General features: G+C 39.9%; 2 protein-coding genes across 15 annotated transcripts in view; one reads left to right on the top strand and one right to left on the bottom strand.

Annotated features, from left to right (window-relative positions):
- Positions 1–878, bottom strand: part of THOC2 (THO complex subunit 2) — a 62,164-nt gene extending 61,286 nt beyond the window's left edge. For 6 of the 8 annotated variants that reach the window (XR_011143601.1, XM_068957765.1, XM_068957767.1 and 3 more), the window contains exon 1: positions 652–878. Coding sequence is in view for 7 of the 8 variants with exons in the window: in XM_068957765.1 (XP_068813866.1) it covers positions 652–848 (197 nt within the window). In the remaining variant the exon portion in view is untranslated. The remainder of the gene's footprint in view (positions 1–651) is intronic. The other 2 variants (XM_068957766.1, XM_068957768.1) reach the window with 1 other exon arrangement.
- XIAP (X-linked inhibitor of apoptosis) overlaps positions 874–20,955 on the top strand; it is a 37,900-nt gene continuing 17,818 nt past the window's right edge. Inside the window, exon 1 of one of the 7 annotated variants that reach the window (XM_068957779.1) lies at positions 874–1,259. Coding sequence is in view for 1 of the 7 variants with exons in the window: in XM_068957773.1 (XP_068813874.1) it covers positions 12,013–12,048 (36 nt within the window). In the remaining 6 variants the exon portion in view is untranslated. Of the gene's footprint in view, positions 1,260–11,997; positions 12,049–15,674; positions 15,803–18,121; positions 18,336–20,955 lie in introns of those variants that run through there. The other 6 variants (XM_068957773.1, XM_068957776.1, XM_068957777.1 and 3 more) reach the window with 6 other exon arrangements.

Below are 20,955 nucleotides of genomic sequence, written 5' to 3'. Positions count from 1 at the left end.
ACACATAGCACATTCAGTCCGCCTGCTAGCTTAGAAATTGCTCAAGACAGAAATATTCAAGACCCTGAACGGTAAAGTCCCTACCACACCTGGATGGATTTGGGAAGCTAAGAGGAGACCCTTTAGAGCACAAACATTGCCCTGCAGGATAAGTGGGGAGGACTAGCTGATCCTACCTAGCCCGGATCAAAGCAGACAGCGCTAAACACCTCGGAGAGGAGAAAGCAGGGACAGGGGTCGAGACCTCGACCGAAAAGGTCAACTTTGAGAAGCCAGCGAGGCAAGGAAACATCAGGCTCCATCTTACCTCCACGGGCCCGGCTGAGCAGAAGGCACCCGACACCCGATAAACCCGACCCAGAGGCAGGAAGGGGGCGCTCGGGCCCGGGCAACGGCAGCCAGAAGAACTAGGCCTAGCTGGCAGCGACGGGGCCGAGTTTCGGCGGAGATCGTTAGGGAGCGACAAAAGCGGCCGAGGTGGACGGAAAGGCGGTCTGGGCCCACCGCCCGACCAGGGTTTCGCCTCTACGGCCCGACGACGAGGGCACAGCGAGTTGCGTCCTCCCCGCCCGCTCCCACCTCCTCACCCCCTCACCCAGCCTCCCGCGCCGGCCTCCCTCCCGCCCTCCTCCGTCGAGACCCCGCACTCACAACTCGCTCTTGCCCGCTTTCTCCCAGTTCTTTATCCACTCGGCAGGGAGCGCCGCCGCCGTCGCCATCTTCCCCGTGTGGCGCCGAGAGCCCGGATGGGGGAGCGACGGGCTCGGGTCAGAGGGGACGGAGCGGCCCGCGAGGCATGACGGGACGCGGGCCCGCGGCACCCTGGGAGACGGCGCGCGCCGTTCCATGGCCCGCCCCTCCCCCTCCCCCCGCGCGGCCGCCGCCTCAACCGCCGCCGCCGCCACCGCCCCCTAAATACCGCGGCGGCGGCGTCCCCGGTGTACCCTCCTCGCTCCCTTCTAAAGCCGAGCCGCTAGCAGCGCTCCGAGCCGCAGGCCGACCCGCTACCGCCCAGCTTTAGCTCCACCCAGGAACTGTCTGCGGGCGGTGCCGCGCTGCCTTGATGCCGAGCGAGTGGCCCCAAGCACACGCCACACACCGGCCCCAGCGCCCGCCCGCCCGTCGGGAGAGTGACGCTCTCCCGCGCGCGCCCGCCTCGCCTCGCCTCGCCTCGCCTCTGCGCGGCGGTAACCGACTCCCGGCTGCCCCGCACCCAACGCGCAGGTTAAAACCTGCGCGTGTTCGAGGAACCTCCTCAGGTAATTTAAATTTATAACGGGCTGCGCAGCAAACAGTCAGCCCTCCGACTGGGTTATGACCTCACTGTGCGGCTCTCGGTCCACACATCTGTAACAATAGTGCGAATTCGAGTATTTTTTTTTAACCGGCCGAGGCGGGAAACACACCAAGTGAGATCGTTTGAGCATGTTAAACGTGTTTTATGCAAATGTGACACGGTATGTAATCTGTATTCCAAGCTCATTGAAGAACAGTTGTAACAGTTCTTTTACTTTTCAAATCTTAGCCTCGGAATTCAGATTCCAGATGCGTTATTTGCAAGCAGTAAGAATTTTTCTTCAAAAAAAAATTTAGATTCTAGAACAGGAATAAAGCTACTAACTGCTCCCACTTTGCTTTGCATCTCTGTTCACCGCCCAGAAAACATTCCTGACCCTTTAGTTGTGCACAACCTGTGGGTTGGTGTCAGTGCTTTCCAGAAGGAAGGAGACAGTACATGAGAGTGACAGTAACTAACACGGAGTACAAGTAGGTTATACGCTTATGTCTATTGATCCGCTCCTCCAGTAAAGCTAGATTGAAAACATATCACCACTTCTGGGATGTGGCCTTCCTCGTAAGAAACTTCTTCCTCTAATTCACAGGGACTCAAAGCGAAACATTATGTGAGCAGCGCATAGCTTTGTGTAGGTGTGTTGCACAAGTGAAAAAAGGGGAGTTAGACTAACTGACCCTCTGAGAGCTGATGCACAAAAGTAAAGGAAAGCATTTAAAGGAAAGGATTTAAGGAAAATAGACTTAAAATTTAGGTATGACTTTTCAGAGCCTAGTGCACCTGAAGGTTATGTGCCACTCAACTAGTATTTCAGGGTATTTTGCTTGCTTTTAAAATTCAGTGTATTTGGAAAGTCTTCGTGGAATCAGTGTGTCTGTGTGAGTGTGCACATGTCTTCAGTTGTTGTAAATATGTGGAGCTTCAAAACATTATAATCCTATAATCACTCAAAATTCAGAGACCCTTGTCCATGTTGATGAGCTCTCCCCACATCCTTTGTGAACCATGCTGCAAGATGAAGAGGGTTTTTCTTCCAAAATAAAAAGCAGATTTTCTTCCTCTTTTGGCACAACATTTCTACCAATAAATGATCAAAACAAATTTTCAATAACAATTTGGATAATATTGTGAAGACTAAAATAATTTTCATTACTCCCTGACAAGTCAGGGCAAATTATTTTAATAGATTATGTTATTGACTAAATTCATTAAGTTAGTAAATATGGTAAATTATTTTAATAATTTTTTTAAGTGTTATGTGAAAATGATTGTGAAAAATCGAAACTGCTTCTTAGTGTATATTACCCTTCCTCTGGCATTCCTACCACAGTCACACTAACGTAACATCTTTCTAAGGTAATTTTTGTATGAAATAAGATACAACAGTGAACCCCAAACCTGCAAGTACACACTTCCCTAATTGATTATAGGGCATCAATTTAAGCATATATTTTAATCATGTGGTTTGAGCTAGTGAGGTCATTATTTACAGTAGCAACAACATACCATTTAAGAAGTGAAATGTACTATTTAAGTGTTTTGCACTCTGCCACCGCTTTCCACAGAAGTATTTTGTATTTATTCTGTTATGGCCTTCAATGGAATTCAAAATATCAGTGATATATTGTACTATGTTTGAAACTTGATCTTTTTTCACTTGGTGTGTCCTCTTAATTACAGATGTAAAAATGTAAACAGCTGTATGGATGTTCTCCTCTGATGATCATCCCCAATACATGTGCCCGTCTCACTGTGTGTTATTCTTCTCTGCAAGTTTCTCAAAGCCGTTCTTAATTTATTTTGATTGTTAATTGGGATATGTGAGTTAAGAAATATTTAATTTGCTCAGGCAGCACACATGGTTAGTCTTCCATAAATTCCTCTTACCTGTCAGTTGTAAAGTCTTTATTTTGTCTGCCTTCTCAGTCTTGTACATGGTTCTATTGGGATATAAATCATTTCATGAACGTGATAAAACTGAAGAACAGCTGCACGTTGAATTTGAGCTGCACATTTGCAAATGTGAAGTTTTAATTTCATGATGAGGATGAAAGGAGGTTAGTGAGGAAATACAGAAGAATAAAGCAGTCTAGTCACTGCAGCAACAGAAAGGTTAAATCCCAAGTTTATTCAAGGAAACTAAACTACTTATTTTGTGAAGTATAATGCTAACACTGGAACAAGCTGAATATGAAGGTAGCCATTACATGCAATATAAATATTCATGCGACAGAAACAATTTGAAAATATAATTGAGTATATTACAGTAATAACTAATATTCTATAAAATCTGTGAAAAGCATGTACTTACACTTGCTGATATGTTTCTTGCTGGAAGATAATCACTTTAATATCAAGATTACCTTATTATATGTATGCGAAAAGTCATTTCAGGTCAATATAGCAACTTCATGTTTATTTTCATTATAACACTGGGATGTTTGTCTTCATATGATAATGAAAACACTGCAGCAACAGTTTCACAACTATACATTGCAAAACTCCAGCTTTTCTTTTAGTTGGAGTTTGTAATTTGACAAGGAGAAAGCTAACAGAAACAAATTAAAATATTGTGAACCCAAATATGTGCTCACACAATTGAATTAGGTTTTCAGTTAGGTATACAAATGATCCAGATATAGAGATTACTTAACTGTTCAATGTTGCATAGTCTTGCAAAATACTGACTGCTTCTGCAAATACTTAGCTCTCTCTACCATCATTGACAGCAATTTCTCTAGAAATAGTCTGTCTTCTCTCTTGGCCAGAGCTAATTAACTTATTTTTAAAGAACATTGTGTTCTCTCTCTCTCTCTCTCTCTCTCTCTCTCTCTCACACACACACACACACACACACACACGTATATTTAAATGTTTACTTCATACAGTGCCAATTTACTTACATTTTTACTAGCTTAAAGTCTGTGGATTTTTGTAGCTTTGGCCTGTGGGTCTGGGCCTCCTACAGTAGTAGGTTGCCATGTAGCCCTAATTAATGAGTGGCATTGTATACTGTTTACAGTTTAACTAGTGATCATGATAGTTAATAATATGAGGGCAGACTTTCAAAGATATTAAAGATGCAACTGGGCCCATAAAAAGATTTTACAAAAGTAGGTTAGATGCCTGGCTCCCATGGGTTTCAATGGGTCTGTTACAATTACCCCATTTAGATACGTTTACCTAGCAGGCACCTGCCTACATCTTTAAACCTACAAATATATTTGGAGTGCTGAATCTTAGACTATATACAGTTAAAGTATAATTAAAGTGTGATATAGCTTCGTAGTTTTAGGATGAGAGTTTTATGTGGTTTCATGGCTTCTAGAGCTTCACAATGAGAATGTCACTGAAACGAATTTTAGAAAAGCTAGAAGAGTGTTTTACATCAACCATTCAACAGTGATTCAGTGAAAGTGTGTCATTATTGTAAGAATTGGGCTATTAATTAAATGGTTCATTAATACTTAAATACTTATGGAATAATTAGACCTGAGATTAAATTACAATAAATGATTATCAAACAATTTTACCAAATCAGCATTGCTGTATTTACTATATTGTCTGTATATTTTATTTATACTAACTAAATGATATAATTAAATTGTGATGAGTGGTACAACTTTTACAGTAAAGGAAACATATTAGCTATGAGTGCTGATATATGGGAGTTCTTTTGTGTGGTAAATACTTTGTCAGTTATTTACAATCCATTTAGAGCTTATTCTTGTGAAAATTTATGCTGATGAGTAATTTTACCTGCTGAGACTTGCACAGACTAGACATGAGTTAAGTTTTTCCCTTATATAAAGGTTTGCAAAGTCAAGTCCTTATGCATTACGTTTCATTTTGTATGTAATAGTATTGATTTGTAGCTCAAAATTATTTATACTTTTCAACACATTGTAATTCTCAATTCCAAATTATTCTTTTCGGGTTGTTAATAAAAGGAATTTGGACTATTAAATAATTATAGGTAGTGTATTATTAAACACTTTCCTTGTAAGTCCACAGGAAGTGAAATCTTTTTCCGGAAATGATTATCAAATGGAGGACTACATATTTCCAATTTCACCTTTAGAACTACATCATCCAAAAAGGAATGGAGAGCATGTATAAAAGTATGACTCCAAATATACTTGTGTTTTAGAGAGATATTTATTCCGGACTCAGTCTGTTTTCCATTGTTTCCATTAATTTTACTGATGCTGTTGTATTTTTCCAGTGTAAGATAGATATGAGACAATAAACAGATATAGATCTTTATAAGGGACCTCAGAGAAGCTTTCCAACGCTTGGCTAAAATATATTTTAGGTGGGCATTATGTTTACAGGGTTGAGAGATTTTTGTAGCTTAGTTTTTATTACTGATATGAATTAGCACAATTCAGTATACTCTATTTCCTTCTGCTTCTCTTGCCTGTATAAATGAAAGCTTTGACAAAATTTTCTGCTTCTACTCCTTTTTCCATATACCCTTTATCTTCAGATCTGATTTTCATTCCTCCGAAATAACTCCTGTATGTGCTCGTGCTACAATAGTTGCAGTAACTAATCGTACTTCATTCTGAGTACTGCTGTTTTTTCCCTATGACTTTCCAAGTCTCATCTCTCCAGCTTCTCACACATCTCCTCTCATTTCATATAGATATAAAGAAACATAACTTTATCATTAGAAGGATATGTGGATCATCACCTGTTTAGAAAGCAAAATAAAATTTGTCCATGCTCCTTGAAGAATTTCTGTAGCATCTTGACACAATCCTCTTTCTTCCTGTGGAGGTATTCCTGCTCTGATAGTCTAACTGCTTCCAGCTTCTCCACCCTGTCATATAATAGAGAACTTTTAGCTAGAAGAGCCTTCCTGAATTTCTCTTGCAGATAGTTTAGCTGTTATATGTTTCCTCCTTGCTTAGTCATTTACACTTTTTACAGCTTTCAGAGTCCATAGAATCATAGAATAGTTTAGGCTGTAAAGGACTTCTGGTGGCCATTGATAAGCTCTACTTACAGGCCAAGCAAAACATTTTGAAAATAACTATGCACCTGTTCATCTTGAGATAAATATGTTATTGGCACAGAATAGCTCTCACTCCTAGGCTAAAAAATCATATTTGAGTTTGTTTTATACTTGCTTATGTGATGCATATCTTTGTCAGTAATAACTGTTATTATCTGAAGTGTGACAAATTACTGGGTTCAAAAGTGAGATATATATTTTATTTCTACACAACAACCTTTTGGTTTGTTCTCTATCTCTTCAGGAGGCTTTAGTGTGCTTGAAAAAGCACATAGGCATCCTAGGATGCCTATAAAAGAGTCAAACACCCTTGTTAAAGGCTAAGGTAGTGTTTTCTCTCATTTCGAAAATTGATAGATTTGCATTTCAATGAAAATATTTATTTGCTTCAGAGGTTTTTTTTTTTTGCTTTTGATTCCTTTGGTTATTTTTAGAAATTGACATTTCTAAAAGTTTGGATAAAATAAAATTTTGAAAAGAGAGAAAAATCACAAAGGCTGCAAAGCTGCAGGATGTCACACCACAGTCGTAAGTCACCTGCTGTGCTTCCTGCCTGAGTAAGAAGCAATCTGAATGTTTTACCCCAACTACAATAGAGAACACGCCTCAGTGGGCATTATGATAACAATTGGATAGCAGTTGGAAGTTTTTTAGCTTAAATGCAACTATAAGGATTTCAAGGTTATAGTATATTACCCAGCAAGCACATGGAATTAGCAAAAAATTAGTGTTAATGTCAGTTTAGTTTTATGGAAGTATATTTATTCTTGATTTTTCTAAATAAATACTGCAGACACCAGTTATGAGAGCTGCAAATGTACAAAAGCAGAATGTATCTGAACAGCTCATTTCCTGTGTATTATCCTACTGTATATATGCATGTGACCAGGCACAACTTTACTACCTGGTCTGAGGGGTAAACATCAGCTGACCGCGTTACTTTTCTTGTGTAGACATGCAAGAGTGGCTATTTGGACTAAAATGTCCTTTAATACTTAGATTTTATATTATGTATCTTTAAGAATTATCTTACTCTAAATTCCTAAAATGTATGCTGTTTCTTGAAATCTGTCATTTTTGGTGATTGTTTCTTTTGTGGGGACATTTCCTAAGCTCTCACATAGAAGAAAAATGGTACAAAGAAGGCATGTTTCCACATATTCCAAACAATTTCCATTTGGTCAGTGCTGTTTAGACAAGTAACAATCGTAAACATTAGCTAGTACCGGCTGTTTCTGTTAAGCTAAGTAATTGAAAGGAGAAATGTTCTCAGGTAAGTGATTGCCAGATAAATCTTATAACTTTTGTTTTTTTCATAGCTAAACAAAGTATTACTTCATCATCCTAACGTATAAAATAAATTCTACATTTCTAGAATTCAGATTAAGGTAATTGGTTGTGGAGAAACATGCTGTTTGAGAAAAGTTGGTTTGTTTTCAGCACACAGAAAGCAGGAATGTTTCAGTGAGCACTGTTTATTGTTTGTCTTTCTTACCCAATTCCAAATGTAGGCAAGAGTCAGCCACAGATTTAGGTTCAGGTTCCAAACCCTGTTGGCCTGGAAGCATTCTGGTCAAGGATTTGGAACAGCATCATTCTTCTTCTTAACTTTTTGATTCTGTTTATGTTGATGCACCTGCTGATGAAGAATGGAAAGCAGAAATACAAATTAAGCTCTCGTCTACACAGTTCGCTTGCACAGTTCCCAGTCTCACCAATAGTCAATTGAAGTGGAGGTCTGCAAGTCAGTTACTGATGTGAGTTATTTGAAGGATGGAGACACGAGCTGTTTTGAGGCACTATGCTCCAAGCCTGTGCTGCAACCATTAAGAGCAATAATGATTCCCCTTTGCCTGCCTTCAAGAATGGAGGCACAATGGAAAAATGATGAATGCTATTAAGAAGCTTTTTTTTTCTTTTCTGGTGCCTACACCTTCCTAGCAAGTGCTATATCAAAGTATGTGTGAAAATATGAACAAAACTAGGAATTTTGCATGTTTTATAAGGTGAGCAGTGACAGGTTCACTGGCAGTGCAATTTAGAGACTTGCAGCATTACCTGAGTTCACTAATGCAGAAAGGTAGAGTACAACTTGTAAAGCAGGTATTCCTGAACTTGCTCACAGCTCATGCAATGAGTCAGAATAGTTGGATAGTCTTCAGGACAGGCCTCCATCATTATGGCTTTTGGGTTACATACATCCCACAATAAATTGTATTTGACTTAACTGCACTTTGCTGACAAAATTCATTTGCTGACTTCAGCACATAACTAGTCTGCAGTTGTGTGTATGAAGGGTCCGGCAGAGCAGCTCTGTGGCAGTGGCCATTTGGTGGTAGGAGAGCCAGGCAGCATTTGCTGGTGTCTAAGCATCTGCAAGGAAGCGGTCGCTTACAGTTTGTGCTTTTGCCCATCTCTTGTCTGGGATGTGTCCAGAGAAAACTCCAGATGACTGTAGCATCTTCTCAGGGTTGGCTGGGTATTGATGATACAGGAAGGATAGGGAGGCAAAGTCTGCAAACAACAGACTGCTTATCAGTGGATGGGCAGTAACTGCAGCTTGCGGTAGCTGACTGGGTTGACTGTTACTGAAGTTCACAGGCACTTACCCAGTGACACGTACGAGGAAGTAAAAGTTGGGACACAGTTACCTCATGCCATTTTATTGTGGGAGGTAAGAGTACTAGTGCATCAAGAGAATATGAAGGTTTGAAGGTAAATCCTAAAGCTGATAAGACATTATCAGCATGGTCCACACACTCACTTGGGTTGTGTACCCCAGATATCAAGTATGTTAACAGGGAAGTGTGTCTGTGACTAATGATAATCATGTAAGAGAAAACCTGAATTCCTAAGCTTGGGGTTTGCAGACCATCAGGCACTCAAATAAGCTACTTCTGAAACTGTCAACCGTGATCCCTCATTCTTGGTCCCAAACTAGAAAGTACTCTGGTAGCACTTTGTCCATTGTTTTTCTGTTCTGCTTTTTCTTCTTCTTCCGGTATTTTGATTCCAACTAGAGTTCAAAGTCTATATATATATATATATATATATATATATGTATGTATGTATGTATAAAATACACCTGCCTTTGATATGCGACTATCTCTTTTAACCTTCTACCTATGAGGCAAAGGATTTGTGAATTACAGGAAAGTTTGCCTGCTAAGATCTGGACAACCCTCTTGAGTTTCCCCCACATAAAACAATTTTTGGACATCATCAACAAGACATGTGGGAAGAATGAATGACCACAGTGATCAAATAAAAGGGAGATGCTTGTCAACCATAGCGTTCCTCTTCTTTCTGTTGTCCCATTCAAACTCATCTGGAAGAGAGAGTCAGATTTGATTTTCTGTGGAACAGCATAAAAATGCAAAGCTTTTGTGTTCCCATCAAACCACTGCATCTCTTCCTCCTGGGGCAGCAGAAACATTGAATGCATGGGTAAAACAGACAATTTTTTATTGTCATACTCATGAGAAAATGTTTCATGTCATGCCACCGTTCTGTCATTTGGACCTTTCCTTTCTCCATCGTTCTTTTACTGTTTCTCTCATGCTTGTCTCCATTTTTTTGTTTGATTGATTTTCTTTCTCTACTACATCTCTGAAATTCTAGCTCTGCATTGCACAGCTTTTTTCACTCTGTTCATTAACCTGATGGTAATGGACCAATTAATGTTAGCATTTTAGGGTCATCACAATCACAATGGGCTTTACAATGCCTATGTCAATGGGATTAGTAGGGAATAAGAAGTTGCATTAATTTCTTGGCGAATACGTCAACAAACAGAGATTCCCATATGAACCTCCATGACTCATGACCCATTATTGATCAAAAGCTTCATGTCAATGAACTGTTTGCTAAGTCTAATTTATATTTATCTGACTCGAAAAGCTTCAAGCTAATTAAAATCTGTAACATGATTGTGTTAAAAACAATATTTCAAAGAGGTTAGTGTCTGGTATTATTTGATTTTTCAGTTTTCAATAATTTGTTGTGTTTTAAAATCATAGAATAGCTCAGGTTGGAGGAGACCTTAGAAGATCATCTAATCTAGCCTTCCGCAGGGTCAGCCATGAGATCAGATCGGTCTTTATCCAGTCTGGTCATGAAAGCTTTCAAGGATGGAGACTGTTCGACTGTCCTCATGGTGAAAATCTTTTCCTTATACCCAGTAGGAACCTGTGGTTTCAAGTTATGTCCATTGGCTCTTATCCTTCCACCATGCAGTGCTGCGAAGAGCCTGGCTCTGCTTCCTTGGCAACCTCCTTACAGGTATTGGAAGGCTGCTTTTAGATCCCCTCAAAGCCATCTCTTCTCCAGGCCAAGTGCCATTCCCTTGGCCACCCCCAACCATCCTGCTGGTCCAGGAGCGCTGACCTCAGTCCAGTTGATCGACACCTTCCTTGTACTTGGGGCCCCAACACTGGATGCAGTCTTCTAGATGTGGTCTAATGAGTGCTGAGTGAAGGGGGGTGATCACTTCTCTCGATCAGTAGGTGCTCTGCTCCTGTTTGTACAGCCCAGGGTGCTGCTGGCCTTCTTTGCTGCCAGGGGATGCTGCTGGCTCATGTCCACTGCTGTCTACCAAGATCCCGGGTCCTTTTCAGCAGAGTTGCTCTCCAGGCAGTCAGTCCCCAGTGTGTATTGTTGCAAGGGGTTGTTCCTTTCCAGGTGCGGGAGTTTGCATTTGTACAGGTAAATGTGGAAGAATGTTGAGGAGATAGGCAATGGAAGCCAGCCAGACCGTTCCATGGGAAAAGGAGTTTCTTCAGGGCATGCTGACCCATAGTCAGGCAGCTGAGCCCATGCCAGTGTGGCGCTACACCTAGGCTTTGAATTGAGATTTGCGATGAGCTCACTATGCTTATTGTGCATGTATGTAGTCCATAAAAACTCATGTAGTGCCCCCCCGGGGTTCCTTGCCTTGGACCGACACTCGGCGGTGCCAAGGACTCTCCTGCTCCATTAATGCCTTGATCAGGAAATTGTTGGGGAACCTCTGCTTAGGTGTAGAGGTAATAAACACTCAGTATTGGCCATAGTGTTCTTGAGTTTGTGTATCTGTCCCTGCTGAGAGCCCAGGCATTGCCCCCACCTTAACAGCGTTTGTCCTTGTTGAATTTCATAAAGTTGTGTAACATTTCATTAAAATTCTCCACATTGTTCCAAAATAATTTATTTAAGGATTTATAATAGTAATTTTAAAAGGAATTTTAATGTATTTTTTACTAGTAATGTTAGTTAAAGATACATCAAATTAGTCTAGAAATGTTATCAACTTCCTCTCTCCCCAGAGGATATTGGGTCATCTTTACATGAAATGATCTGTAGCATTCCCAACAGCCATAGTTGTCCACATTACAAAATGTTCATGTTCATGAGGAACAAATAACAAGCAGAAATCAAAATCCAAAGAATCTTTTTAGTTAGGGCTTCAAATCTTTTTCAATTAGCATAAAATCCCCCCAAAAACACCTATTGGACTTCCCTTAGGGTCAAGCACATGCAGTGGTGCTCCTTTTCCTCTTTCTGTATCTAAGCATTACTCCTTCATTAAGCAAACATACCTCTTCAAATAAGATCCAGCCAAAACCACCATTTGCAGATCCACCTTGAGATTCCTCATTTGCCTTGCAGGTACCTTTTTTAAATGGGATTTTCAATGAAGAACATCAATTTAAACAAGAGGATGAATAACATCAACCTTAATGCAATAATACCTAATGTAAGTTACTTCCCTGATACGGAGTAAATGAGCCAGTAATATCCCATTGTGATGTGCAAAACTGGGTTTGGGAGAACAGTATGTAAGGTATCACCATTTATGCTACATAGCATCCAATTTTCAACCTAACTTGCTTGTTTTGTCACTTATCCATGGCATAAATTGCATATGGGCTAAAAAAAAAAAAAAACCTATATGGTCAGCATGCAGGTACCTAGGGCAGCCATACATGGCCACACCGTAAGAAGATTTTCTTTATCTCACTAAAAGTTATTTTCATATCTGTAAAATTTCAATTCTTTTTTTCTCAATTCATCTCAGAGTAAAATACAAGAGTAAGACAAAGATAAATAAACTAATCTAAGGACAACTGGAATTACTCTCTAGTCAAAAAACCATGCAAAAAAGCCCAATGAGACTACCGCTATAGAAAGTCAGTAAATTGTACTGTAGGCCAAAGCTAACATTTTACAATTTCATCTACAGTGAAAAGTACCTTAATACTATTAGTTCTAATGTTGTTAGGTTGCCAAAGGCATTACTAGTTTTGGCCTACAGTGCAGTTGACTAATTTGAAATTTTACTTCAAACTAAAATTTAAGTTGGTTAAACTTACCAGAAAACAACTAGCTTTCATAGAAAATAAACATTTTAGGAGCATTACTGTCTTTATTGTGGAATTTTTTTTTTCCATTATGATTTCTTATCTTCCAATTCTTCTAGTTACTCATGTTACAGTTTTTCTTTTTTTTTTTAGGCTTTGATTTAGAGATCAAAACCTGTAAATGGGCCACAGTAAAAGCACCTTGTGACCTCTAAAACAATCTGTTTTGTTCAGAAAAGTATGAAAACCTCAGCAAAGCAGTGACATTTGTGAAAATCATTGCTGATAAAACTATTACCAATGAGGCATGACAAGGATATTTATAAGACTAAATATTCATGTTCACATTGCAATATTAAGGTACTAATATCTTACTGTGTCATAATATATCAAAGATCATGAAATAACCTTACTTTGGACTGATGTGAGGTGAGTTTCGATTGATGTGAATTTCTACTACTGAAATAGAACTGTTTAGCAGATAGGTGACTGTGTATGATTATCATACCAGAATTTTTTAGGTAACCAAGTTATGTCTGGCTTGCGCAAATAGTGCCTGCAATGCTTGAGCCTTTTACTCTTGTTTGATTTATTTTAAGGAAGTACAGAGTACAAATGAAAAATAAAAATGGTATGTGCATACATTATAGAAGAGAGAGAGATTTAAACTATTTAAGAGGTGTGCTTTATAAATTTTCACACAATTGTGTGTCTAAAGCAATCTTTTTCCTAGAATATTTCTTGGGGTCATTTCTATTTATATTAAAGAAATCCCTGAAATACTTATATTTTATAGTATTTCCCAGAACAGTGACCTGCGTTTTCAGTACAGGTGGTTTTCTTGTTTAAAAATCACTCCATTTCTTGTTTTTACTCTATACAGATGACTCTGAAGATTTCAAATTAAGAAAAGTGCCAAAGCCCTTAGAAGAAGCCAAAAGATTAAAATTAGGGGACTGTAAAAATTATTTATTCTCATCAGGGACTGTGTGCCATGGTAACCTCACTGGATGACAAAAATATAGAGTCAGGTCTAATGATGCAATTATTTTCAAGAACCACTGTAAATTTTATTTTTGCAGAACAAGAAATGTTAGAACTACAAGACTTCAGTTATATTGTAAGCTAAATAGATTACTTTGCCTAAAATTATGCAAACTTTGCACATCTTTGCAGTATCAAACTACAAAAAGTTTATAGGACTGCGATCAAATTTTTGTCTTAATAGAGAAATGTTAACTAGAATCTATCAGCAGTAATATCTTACGTGATTGTTTTTATGAGTACAGCCTCAGACCTTTTGAACCATTTTTTCCTTTAGTCCAGGGAAGTCTTTTTCTTTTTCTTTTTTTTCTTTTTCTTTCTTCCTTTCTTTCTTCCTTCCTTCTCTTCCTTCTGTTCTTCCTTTCTTTCCCTTCCTTCCTTTCCTTCCATTTCTTCCTTCTTTCCTTTCTTTCCTTTTCTTCTCTTTCTTTTTTCTTTCCCTCTTTCTTTCTTTTTCTCTTTGTTTCTTTCTTTCTTATAGGCTCAGAATTACCATTAGGCTACTATCAGTAAATGTAATATTTTAGTTTTGGGGTTATTCTTTTTCTGGACCAGAAGTCTTATCAAAGCAAATTTTATACTGTTACTGATTACTGAATACTCATTATGATTTTTTCTAACTAACCAAAAGGATTCTGCTAAGATTTCATTACTTATAATAACGGAAGTTACTGTTGTTACTTGTAGTAACTGGAAGCTTCAAGCAAAATTGGGGTCTCTCAGTTAATGCTGGACAACATGAAGTGAGAAACAATCCCTATCCAAAAGGGCTTTCGGTCTAAGCCCTGGAATCGCGAGGCATTCTTGCATGTTATGTAATTAGATTCATTGCCTCTGAATTTTTCCCAGTCGCTCTGCCCTAAATCTTCAGAGGCATAAGATACAAAAGTTAAAATTAAGTCTCTACTGAGTGTATGCACGATGGGAAAGCACCAAAGTGTGAGAACATTTCTCAAATTAGTTGGCTTTTGTTGAGGATAGCAGAAAGTATGTCTCCTACATAAAGCCAACTATTTTGGCTACATTAAATTTGCTGCATCAACCATGAGGGCAATCGAGTTTCTGAAAAAAAAAAGTTAATGGAATGTTTTAATATTGCAAAACAACAGTCTTAGTCTTGGAAATGATTAAATGATTTTGGTTACAACTACTGAAGAAAATAGCCTGAGGCATCTATCTGACTTGGGAAATTCTGGTCCGGATATATGAAATTTGACAGGTTTAATAGCTACAGAAAAAGCAGTCTGGAAAAGACAAGTCTTTGGCAAACTTAATAGGTAGCACTACCTGTGCTTTCATATTACCTATGTTTCAATATTCATGATTTATTATTAGACATTAAGAAACAGTTATAACAGTGCAAACTCTGCTAAGTATCTTCAGTAGGCATCTCATATGTTCAGTGAATACTTAAAAGATCAGCATCTAGCAGATTACTTCTCAGCTCCCTTGTGCAACCAATTAAGAATGATCTATGGATTTCAAAATAAATAAATCCTTGCACTTTCATGCCATCCTTCCCTATAGGATGACTCTTCATGATCCTATCAAAAATAGCAACCACAGTCTTAATTAGCCACGCTTTATTTATATCCAACTTGTGAGTTTATTGTGAGTAGGCTGGTGACAGCATCTGTGAGGCTTGGAAGGGCCCAGCCAAAACGTGAGCGGGGAACTCTCCTTCCCACTCCATTCCTGCATATTTGACAGATTTGAGTCAGAAAAAGCAGTTAACAGCGGGCACGAAGGATGAGAGCGCTGGTTTTAGCGAGATCCAAAGCAGAAAGCACCTGGACAGGACAGAGTGAGGTGCAGGGGCTGCTCGAGAAGCTTAAGCGAGAGAGGGAGCCCCCGGCCCGGCCCGGCCCGGCCCGGCCCGGCGCTGCCCAGCTGCCGCCGGTAGGTGCCACCCGCCGCCCGCGGGCGCGGGGCTGCCGCGCGCCCACGAGCCCGCCTGGGGGCGCTGCTCCCCTCTGCCGCCGAGCGCGGGCCGCAGAGGCTGCTGGGAGCCGCCATTTTCTCGGTCCTTGCTGCTGAGCTGTTCACGGAGCCGGTGCTGGCCGGGGAGGGGACGCGGCGCGGCGCGGCGCGGCGAGGCGAGGCGAGGTGAGTAGAGTTGAGTTGCCAGGTCGGCGCGGCAGCGGCCGAGGCAGACTCCCGGCTGCCCGCTCTGGCGGCTGCCCGGGCCAGCTCGGCTGGGCTCCCGGCGCGGGGGCAGGGGCGCCGGCTGCCGCCGCGCTGCCCGCGGACCACCGGCCCCTCACGCACACGGTGCCGCGATCCCCGGGGGCGCCGCTGCCCGCGCGGCGTCGCCATGGGGGCGGGCCGCGCCCTTCCGTCGTGTGCCCGAAGGCCTGGGAGCGCGGCCGGGCCGGGCCGGGCCGGGCCTGCCCTGGCCGCCCAGCGGGTCTTGGAAGCGGGCCGCGACACTGACCGGGCCGGGCCTCGCCCGCAGGTGCGGCCGTGTCTGGCTTCTACCGTTGGCCTCTGCTTTGCCCTGCTCCCTGGGGCTCCCTGGGAGCCGTGCAGGGAAGGGCTCGCTCGGGGGTGCCGCCCTGCCTGCTGGAGCTGCGCCGAGGTTTCGTGACACTCGTGCTGCCATCGAGCTGTTCTTTCTTTTCTTTTTTCTTAAGTACCTGCATTGCTTTACAGTAGTGCAGATACTTCTTAGAAAGACCTGCAAAATTCGGTGTTATTGTGGGGCAATCAAAATAAGCACATATAAAGTGCTAGTGTACCAAGACTCCTACTTTTCTAATGAAAAAGTCTGTGAGGTCTGTTAAACCTCCTGAGGTTTTACAGATCTGACAAAGTCTGTTGGCCAGGGGTTGTCTTTTGATGTGTAAGAGTGTCCCTATTTTAATGGAGCAAAGGCAAGGCAACTTGTCATCTGCAGTCTTGGCAACTGAATGACTGCCTTTTCGGAGACTGTGTTTTGAGACAGTTAAAATCATGGTTAAAATGTGAAGTCAGAGAACTATCTGCCTAAGGTTGCACAAATGACTTTTCTCTAAATAGAACATATAATGTTGTGTTTCCTTTACATAAGTAAGGAAGAATCATTTATGATAACATGCAATTTTGTGGTCCTTATTGATTCTTTTGACAAATATGAAAACTACCTTGTCTCCTCTTCCCTTACCCACTTTTTTAAACTCATCTCTTTCTCGGAGGCTTTTCCTGGTTTTTGTTCATAAAGATGAAACTTCATTCAGGTTTTCTGCAGAAAAATTGTTCATTCATGATTTGAATTTTTTTCAGTTGTAATTCAAACTTTAATTCAAGCAATTTTCCGTTGTTTGTGTTGTCTATTTCCATTGTATTTCTCTCTAATATCTTCACATTTTTTGTCACTGGTAGCCTTTCTTAATACAGATTCCATTATTTGTCTTAGTTGGAAATTAATCCTCTTGGTCAGTGAGTACTGGCAGACGTCTTTTACAGTGCTCTTTTGTATAACTGTTAAATCTTCATGCTAATATTTTTCTCTTAACGCTTAGTATATTTCCATTTCTGTAGTATTGTCTGTGCGATGCTCATAGCCTTCATGATGCCATATAAACGGATGTAAGAACTGTTTTAGGTCTTGATGATTTCTGTTTCTTAAACTGTCTTCTTAAACCTGCATTTTCTAAAAGTCTAGATTTGCTCTTGAAACTGGTTTTAGATAACTTTACAGTACTGTATTATTATCCTTTGATTACCCTAAACTCATAATATGATTTTAATACTTCATATAGCTAGGTGGAAATATTTTGTTTTCCAAACAATCAGAAACTACAAGACCTTCCTACACGAGACCAATCTGGAAGGGAAAACAACCGACTGGGGAAAAAAACAAACTTTTTTTTAATCAAGACAAATGTCAAATACATTTTTTATTCAGTATCGTAATAAAGGCAAGTAGGATAGACTTTACTTAATTTATTCTGTGCATCGTGAACTAAGTTGCTACATAACATGGAAGACAAAGTTACAGGCTCCAAGAAAAACAAAATTTCAAGTGGTGGATTTGCTCAGTTAAGCTTTTATTTGGATATTTTTGATTTTTCCTAAGTGCTTCCTATTGCCATCTACCTGAATGCTTTGCAGTTTTCTTGAGGCCCTTCAAAGAGTACCCAAGTACTTCTTTCCTAGAAAACTGTGCACCTATGGCATTGGCCAGGAGGGAGGGAAAAGAAACAAGTTAAATGATAGTTCTGTGACTCCTCTGACCTTGCCCTTTGTAACCAGCAGCAAAAGTGAAAGAAGTTCTGTAGGCTTTTTTGACTGCTCCCACTGGTATGAGGCAGGCTTATCATTTGTTATCAGAACAGTTAGCAAACGTGTGTTCATATCTAACTTTTTGGAGTTGAAGGATTTCATTTCAGGCATCTGTATGCCCATAACAGTGATTCAATATGTCTGTTGCTATCCTTTTCCCAGGGTGGGAAAGAGACAGCTTCAGGAAGAGGAAGAGTTTCAGGAAATCCAGTTCATAATCTAATACAGAATTTACTGGGAAGGAAAAGAGAAGGCTGAATCATTGGATCTTCTTCTGTCTGCTGATGCACTCTCCCCTGTCCTTCCTCCCCCCAGAAACAGAAGAATTTTTGAACCTCAGGGAAAAAAAAAATCTAGTTGTGCATGAAAGTAGAAGGTATGTTAAGACTGCAGAAGACATGGCACAAAATTTGAATTGGATTGTCCTTCAGGACCCAAAATGCTGGAGGAGTTGGTGATAATTCGTAATAGCGAATCTGCTGTAACTGTGTGACGGAATATTTCTTCCTGCCTTTTTTATCTTTGTTTAGCTGTCAAGCTGATAACAACAATAAGACCTTTAGTGCTCCATGTGTTGCTGTAGTTTTGAGTGGGTGAGGAAGGACAGTAGCCCATTTCATAAAGGGAGTTTCTTCATATCTAATTTTGGGAGCGTTTCCTTTTTTAGAAATGGAAGTTGTAATACTGCAAGCCTACAACAGAAAATTGTTGCAAGAGAACCTGTCTGCCTCCCTTGTTAATTTGGGACTTGAAGACTATCCAAAATCTTCTTTACTAGAGAGCTGCTTCTATTTTAAACTTGCTTAATGGGATCTTGTTGTTTAAGTTAAGAAGCCATTCTCAATAGTGAACGATGTCACTCATATTATGTAAAATGTATAACGAAGCTGCACATATCTTGCAGTTTGTTTTTCCCCTTCTATGCTCTGAAGAGGTTCTGTTAAATAGAAAAGCTAAGTGTTGTCAACAAGTGCAATTTTCATTTATCACTCTGGTACAATATTACGTTATTATTAGAATTAATCCTCAAGTCATCCAAATTTCCTGGTAGGCTTCGAGTTAAAGTATAGAAGATAATTGAAGACATTTTAAAGTTGAATTTACAAGATTTGTGTGTTTCTACATATCCAATTTAAAAAAATGACACACAAATACACCACATTTATTAATGGAGAAGCTTTCATGATAACGATGCAAGAAGTTATTACAATGCTGCTTCTCTGTCAGGCTACCGTTAAACTACTGTGAATGATGAGCGAACTGGCGTTGTACTCGCATGCTCAGAAGTAGTAGTTGTGAGGGAAATGAGCTGTTTGTACGAATGGATAATGCAGGATATCACAGGCTCCGTGTGCTTCTGTAGCTTTATAACTTACTATTTTCTTTAGAATCCAGATGATCTAGCATTTTTCCTGTGGCATTAATCACTTTTCTATAGCTGAAGTCCCATTTCACTATATCTCCTTGATGAAAGCTGTCCTCTTTTCTCCGTTTTTTTCTTTAGTGCAAAGCTGGAATGATTTGTAACTAAACAGTAAAAGGATCGGGAGCTGGTGCATCCCAATGCACTGCAATTTTTGCTAGATATTTTTCAGCATTGGCAATTTTACTTAATGCACTCCCCTTGAATGATAGTTTTTCGCCTCTTAACAAAAAGAGCAGTAGCTCAACTTTCAGAGGTTGCATTTTTGTAGTGATACACTTTATAATCACAGAACTATGCTTTTTTGTATTTCAGTTATATGTAGCTCATCTCCTTCATCGTTGATGAAATTAGCTTGTGATTTCCACTTTTACATGGGTAGGAGCTGCATAGCTTGCTGTTTAAATTGTTTTGTTGTAGCTGAGCTGCATGTATCCTTTTCCTTAAGGAATTTTATGGTAGCTTTATAAAGAGCTGCAGTCTTTTTAGCACATTTTGGAAGCTGCTAGCATTGATTACATTAATTTACAGTAGTGTCATTAAAAAACAAGTCAGCCCCCAAAACATATGTGTGGGTAGGCTTTCATGGGTGGAAGATAGTTTCAAATTGTATTAAATACAGCTTCTAAGCTGTTTTCTATTAAAGGGGAAGGTTCAGGAAGTTTAATCCCAGTTTCTTTTGAGGTAGAATTTGAAGCTAAATCAAACTCTCGTTTACAATACCATAGTTAAGGAGTTAAATGTTCTGAAGTAAAACATAAAAACAAATTAAAACTCAGACTCATTTGAATTCTACTTCTAAAATATGGTTAGTACAAAAAGAAAGAATCATTTGAAAAACGTTGATATTTTTTGTTTTCCCTTTGTACAACAGTTCTGTTGTAGTAAAAAAATTTGAAATGTATTTTTGCCAGCACTGCTGTAAGAAGCATTTTATAAGGGAGGGAACAGTAAAATATTTAAGCAAATATAGTTCTTGGTAGGGGAGGGGGAAAGAGGATGGAAAAACTAATGGGCTGATTTTTCAAAGTGGGGAAAAAAATCCAGAAATGTTAAAATTATCCTTTCCATAGGATTCACCTACGAACAGTCCCTACAGTATGTTGTTAAACATTTATGGCACAAATCAAGTGAATTTCTAATTAAAAATTGGTGGCTAAATCATAGACCTCTATATGATCTGCTAGAATACAATGGCTTTAATGAAAAGTATTTCATTATATTCCTGCTTATGCCACCAATAAAACATTCATCCTAGTGGAACTGCCAGACAAATTTGAGACTGAAGGATACCTACTCCTTTTTTGTTTTGTTTTGATCTATAGTTATTTGAAACCTTGTGCTCTTAGTGCTAGCAATTATTCTGTCTCCTGCTCTTGACTTTCCCCTTTAGTCTCTCTTTCTAGCTGTTTTTAAGTAGGCCTGAGGTTTGGGTTTTGGTGGATTTTTTTCTTCTCTGCCTTATTTTTAAGTACTGTCATCTGTAGGCAGCTAATTTCTGTGGCAGCAACTGTCATGTCTAAACCTCTGCTTTAGAAAGGATTTTTCCTGTCCTAATTAAAATGCCAACCTC

Source organism: Struthio camelus, chromosome 11 (assembly GCF_040807025.1).
Source record: "Struthio camelus isolate bStrCam1 chromosome 11, bStrCam1.hap1, whole genome shotgun sequence".
Taxonomy (NCBI): domain Eukaryota; kingdom Metazoa; phylum Chordata; class Aves; order Struthioniformes; family Struthionidae; genus Struthio; species Struthio camelus.
This window is presented reverse-complemented; position numbering and strand designations above follow the sequence as displayed.